The 6,000-nt window shown below is 50.7% G+C and overlaps 1 protein-coding gene across 1 annotated transcript in view; it reads left to right on the top strand.

Moving 5' to 3' along the window:
* Window positions 1–2,483: 2,483 nt before the first annotated feature.
* GPC3 (glypican 3) overlaps window positions 2,484–6,000 on the top strand; it is a 719,980-nt gene continuing 716,463 nt past the window's right edge. Inside the window, exon 1 of the mRNA XM_072627102.1 lies at window positions 2,484–3,023. Within this exon, the coding sequence (XP_072483203.1) occupies window positions 2,858–3,023 (166 nt within the window). The 5' untranslated portion in view covers window positions 2,484–2,857. The remainder of the gene's footprint in view (window positions 3,024–6,000) is intronic.

Raw genomic sequence — 6,000 nt, 5'->3', positions numbered from 1 at the left:
CAGTGGCTCCCTATTGCCTCCAGGAGCAAATACAAAATGCTGTTTGATATAGAAAGCCCTTTATAACCCAGTCTCCCTCCTACCTTTCCTGTCTTCTTACATCTTACTCTTCTTCCATACAGTGACTCTGGCCTTCTGGCTATTTCACAAACAAGACACTTCATCTCTTGACTCAGGGCATTCTGTCTTGCATGCCTGAAACACTCTTCTTCCTCTGGCTCTGACTACTGACCTACCTGTCTTCCTTTAAGTCCCAACTAAAATCCTACCTTCTTCCCCAACCCCTTTTAATTCCACCATCTTCCCTCTGTTAATTATTTCCTATTTAACCTGTATATATTTGTTTGCATAGTCTCCCTCCTTGGATTTTTCTTGGAAGTTTCTGGAGGACAGGGACTATCTTTTGCCTCTTTGTATCTCCAGCTCTTAGCACAGTACCTGGCATACAGCAGGTGTTTAATAAATGTTCATTGATTGATTGTTGTTTAACTTACATCTTGAAGAAAGTGATAGATTCTATGAATTGGAGGGGAAGTGGGAATGCATTCCAGGTACCAGTTATAGCTAGTAGCAAAGGAAAGGAGATAGGAGATAGAGTTCTGTGGATGAGAAAAGCCCAATTTTGTTGGAATGTAGAGTTCAGGAAGAGGAATAATGTATAAGGAAGCTGGAAAGATAGCTTGGGATCAAATTGTAAAGGGCTTTAAAAACCCCATTGTGTGCCCCCCCATGGTGCCCAGGCATAGGGTACCCTCCTCTCTTTGGTGTCCAGGAAAGCCAATGAGTTCCCACCTATTCACTGGCAACTGAATCTGAATTCCACAGGTGAAAAAAATAGAAAACAAAACATAGATTTAAGATCTGGAAGGGACTTTAGAGAGCTCATTTAGTTATTCTAAACTTCATTTCCCAAAGGAAGTATATGAGGCCTAGAAAAGAGTTGCCCAAAGTCATAGGGTAGCAAGTAGCAGAAGTCAGAATCCAGGCCCTCTGACTGCCTTTTCTGTTCTAGCCTTCTCAATTTCTCAGCGTGTAACGCAGGGTCAGAGGCCAAGTCCCACTGTGAAGTGAGCAATCTTCAGATCCTTCCTGTACCTTTGGTACTCCACCTCCCTCTCCTTCCCATCAGTTGTGCCCAGGGACCTTCCCTCCCTTCTTTGGCATCAAGCCCCCTTGCCTTCTCCCCACTTTCGGTGCCCAGCCTCTCCTCTTTCTCCTCATCCCTTTAACATCCAGCCTCATTCCCTTCCTCTCTGGTATTCGGTCTTCTCTCTTCCCCTTTTCACTTTGGTACTCCACCCCAGCTGTTCCCCCTCCCACCTGGTAGTCCCAGGTACTCCCGGCTATCCCTTTAAAACTGCTCAGAGTTAGTTTGACCAAATGGTTTTCTTCCAGATAGCTATTTCGCACTTAGAAGTTGGGGCAGATAAGTGGCTAAACATGCGATCGCTGCCTAGGGGCACCTTGCATCCTCAGAGGTTTCTTGTCCCCGTCTGAAACACTAATGCACATAAAGCACACCAAGGGGGACGGTCTGGAAGCAACTTTACATTTTTATTTTTCCTTGGCTGGGTCCGTCCCAGCCCCACCCCCCCTCCCCTCCTCCGCCACTCTGCCGAGCCAAGCTAGGTGTAGTAATTCAGTGGCATGTGGCAAAACCTCTCCCCTGCCCTCCCAGACGTCTGAAGTTCGGGGTTGTCCACCAAGCCTCCTCGCTTCGCGGGTTGCTGAGGGCTCCATTTTTGAGGGAGAGTAGGGTCTGCTTTCTTTCCCTACCTCTCACGGCTCGGACCCTCAGCGAGCACAGAAGCAAGGTGCTAGGCGGCCGTCGGGCCTGGCACCTGCTCCTCCACCTTGAGGGTAATTGCAGCTATAAGAGGCCCCAGGCCCCGGGGTTCTCCTTTAGGAGTCACTCCAAGGTGGGGGCTATGGTAGGAGAAGCCCATGAGCCCTGCAGGGTACGAAGCTCACGAGTCCGCCCTGACGGCGGGGCGAGGCATGGTGGGGGCAATTTAGGCGGCTCCCGCCACGCCATGGACTGAGGGTCTCTCCCAGCTGGGAAGGCTTTCTACGATCCCCCTCACTTCTGAGGCGCGGTCGCCGCCGCAGCTACTGCGGGGTGGGGGGAACGCTAAGGAGACGAGGGGCGAGACTCGAGCCCCTTGGAAGAGACGTTGACCCTCCTGCAGAGGAGCAGGGCCGAGCAGGCAGAGTCGAGCTAGGGGAAGGGAGGGGAGTAGAGGAGAGGGGAGGGGCTCCGGCGCCGCCGCCACCGCCGAAGCCCCCCGCCCGGAGAGAAGCAGCCAGCAAGGGCCGCTTCCAAAGAAACAATCCTTGAGGGAAAAGTCCTCGCGGCCGCGGGCCAATGAGCGGCGCGAAGGCGGAGGGAGGCTAGGGAACTTCTCGGAGAGCCAGTCAGAGGGGACGGCTGCCGGGAAGCCAATCAGCGCTCCCGAGCCCGCAGCCCCTCTGCAGTAGTTTTGTCAGAGCGCCCGTGAAGAGCCGGGGAGGACGGGGCGGGTGGGAGCTCGCTCGCTTTCTCGCTCGGGCTGCCGCCGGCTCCAGCCGCAGCCGCTGCTCCGCCCGGCCGCTCCCCGAGCGCCGAGCCCCGACAGCTCGCCCCGCAGGGACGTCCTTGCGTCCCCGCCGAGCTCCGCTGCCTCCCCGCCTCGCTGCCCGCGCCCCAGCGGCTCGAGGAGGAAAAACTTTTGGAGGCGGTGGGCGTCGTCATCGTCTGGTCCTCCCGATCCTCTGGCTCCGCCTGGGATCCACCGGCTGTCCTGGGACTCCGCTCCGCTCGGTTCGCCCCGTCCAGCCTGCTAGCTACCTTCCCACGCCCCCCTCCCCGGGCAACGCGATGGCCAGGATCCGGCGCTCCGCGTGCCTGCTGGCTGTGCTCATGCTGCTGAGCGTGGGCATCCAGCCCCAGCTGGCAGCCCCCGAGGCCACCTGTCACCAAGTCCGTCCCTTCTTCCAGAGGCTGCAGCCGGGGCTCAAGTGGGTGCCCGACGCCCCCTTGGCAGGTGAGGACTGGGAGCCTGCCTCCATAGCCCCCCTCTCCCCTCGGGGTCGAGCGTTACAAGTTGCTCGTGGATCCTCGTGACCTCACTCAGCCTCCTTTTACGACCCCACCCTGAAAATTTTCAAGGGAGGGGGGCTTAGGGAAGGGAGGTGGGCCGCCAGTCAAGGGGTGTCTCATTCGCGAGGGTGGTTAGAGGGGTAAAAAGGAGGGGGATTAAATACTTTTGACACCCCACCCCTACCCCTGCCTTGGGGTGGCCACGGGCATCTACATTGTCTATCCCCTGGGCTCACGCTGCTTTTCAGCTAAAGGTTGGGAGGGGAAGGCGTGGGACTTGGGCTCTGGGGAGACAAGGTCGGCAATATTTCCCTGGTCAACCACGCCAAAGTTGATGACACAGGAATTCGAGAGACAGACACACAGACGCTGTTTCCAGGTGTTATAATTCCAGGTAGGTAAGATGAAGGGCTAATGGATGGGGGCGAGTGATGACTAGCTAGCACGGCTCCTTGGCGACCCTGTCACCACTCTTTCATTTTCTGGGGAGTAGGAGCCCCCGCAGGCAGGGGTGCTGAAGGACCTCAAAATCCAGTTTCCCTTTTCAGGATGACACGCTGCTCCGACTCGGACAGATTTTTCAGAATCAAAAGTAGAGAGACGTTCAGAACTGAAATGAGCAATCGTGCTCACATTCCCTGGCACTAGGACAGTTTTGTCTGTTTCCTTTCAAAAAGGCTCTTTTGCTGGCTACATTGACAAGTTTAGCTATACTACGTTTGCCATTGGCAAGAACTGAGGATTTTTGGGGTGGAGTGGGGTGTGGTGACCTCCTATTTCCCCTTCCACGGATATGTCATTCTCTCAGACTAGTCTTAAGAGAGTTGCCTGGGGGTGGGAGGGGTGGGGGTGCGGGTGCGCCTCGTGGAGAGGTTTAAATGACTTGCCTATTATCACGAGCTAGTACTTGCCTAAGGCAGAACTTAAACCCCGATGTCAAGACTGATCCTCTCTCCACTAGCCATGTTGCCCTCACAGTCCCAGGATGCTCTTTGAAATCTACTCCTTCCAACACCTACCCCCCCACCCCGCACCCCTCTGACAGGTACTGAGTAAGTGTGGAAGCAAGTGTTCTGAATACATACCTTTTTAATTTCTTAAATCAAGTTCTTCTGGGAGGTAATGTACAGGATCTTTGTAGATGTTGGCAGTCATGGAGATATAGTTGATGGAGAAGGGCTTGGAGCCAGAAGGAGGAAGTGGGTTCAAATTCCTCCTCTGACACATCCCTCTGGGCTAATTCAAACCATTTAAGGTCTGTTTGCATTAAGCATCCCTGTAGGGTTTACCTATTAGTTACACCTTTTTCAGCTGTACTTGATGGAGGGCGATCCTACACCTCAAGCTTCCCACCATTCCAAAATCTCACATACCTCTAGTATGCCTTTCCTTGCCTTGTGGGAGTCTGCTGTCAACAGATGAATGTTAATGTTACTGGGAGCTTAACTATCTGTATTAAAAACCATGTCTTGGAATCCAATTATGACAAACTGCTAGACTGACAATGTAAATAAGAGTTTGGAGCAGGTTAATTTATCATAAATGCCCTTTTCAGTTTTCTGTTTCATCTGTATGGGACCCTAGACTATTGGAGCTGGAGGGATCTTGGACTGCAATACCCTCATTTTATGCATAAGGAAACAGGTCCTGAAGGGTTAAATGCCCAAGGTCACACAGGTGATGTGGCAGATCTGGGATTCGAACCCTGATCTAGAACTCCAAATCCTCTATCCATGGTACCCCAATGGCATTTAATTCTAATGAAGGTTCCAGGACCAGTTACAGTTACGAGCTAAACTAAACCCCTCTGATCAGTCTGTAATGAGACTGAAGGTGGTTGTTTTTAGTCGTTGTGAATGTGACAGTGAAAAGAAGGCTTGGAGTGAGGAAGACTTCAATTCAAATCTTGCCTTTGTATTAGCCAGTTGACCATTACCAACAGTGACACGCTGGGCAAGTCACTTAACCTCTCTGCACCTCAGCCTCTCCCTTCCAACATCCTTCTCCATTCTGGCCAATGCGGATAAATGCCCTGTAGGTGCTGCCCGAACCTTTCACTGTTGCTGTTAGGCAGGTTTTCACTTTCAGTGGCTAGGTGCTGAACTCTACACCTTTTTCCTGGGGCAATGGACCAGCATACTGCAGTTTCAAAGGCCATCTGGCTCCCTTTTGGGGGGATGAAATGAAAGCTGCATATCACAAAGCAACATTGAGTTTTAAGAGGAAAATTTCCCCCTTATTTTGGAGTGTTCACGTGTTAAAGATGAAAAAGCTATATGTATGTGTGTGTATACATATATACATGTTATGCTAAGCTGACAACAGCAGAATATACATTTTCTGTACTTTTCAGCGCAGATATAGATATTTTATTATATGAATATAACTTGAACAGTAGTGAAAAATCTTTTTTCCTCTTGATATTGTTAATCTTAAAAATGTGTTTCTTGTGAGGTATTCTGATAAAGTGGGGAGACCAGTTGCAGGATCAATATTTTACCTTACCTAGGGAGTAGGGGTTAAAAAGAAATGACTTCTAGATGGTGTTAAGAAAAATAAATCTGAAATACTGGTAAGTATACGTTCTATTTTGTTGACAATCCCCTTCCCCCAATTAAAGCCTCCTTGCCTCTTAGCCTCATTTTAAACAAATTTTTTTAAAACAAATGTTTTGCCTTGTGATCTGAGTTCTAGTCCCAGCTCTTACTTAATGGTTAGGTGACTTCCTCAATGAAGCCAAATCTCGATGAGCTTTAGTGATTTCTCCTGTCAAATGATAAGGGACTAGATAAGTTCTTAGGTCCTCTCAGTTCTATAATCCTATAAGTAATTTGTCAGTACTGTAAGGGACCTGAAAAATCATAATTTAGTGAGAAAAGCATTGAACTCTGGAGGCATGGGCTCAGATGTTGGCTCCCTTT

The sequence above is a fragment of the Notamacropus eugenii genome, chromosome X (assembly GCF_028372415.1).
Source record: "Notamacropus eugenii isolate mMacEug1 chromosome X, mMacEug1.pri_v2, whole genome shotgun sequence".
Classification (NCBI taxonomy): domain Eukaryota; kingdom Metazoa; phylum Chordata; class Mammalia; order Diprotodontia; family Macropodidae; genus Notamacropus; species Notamacropus eugenii.
The sequence above is the reverse complement of the archived record's forward strand: the minus strand, read 5'-3'. Positions and strand labels throughout refer to the sequence as shown.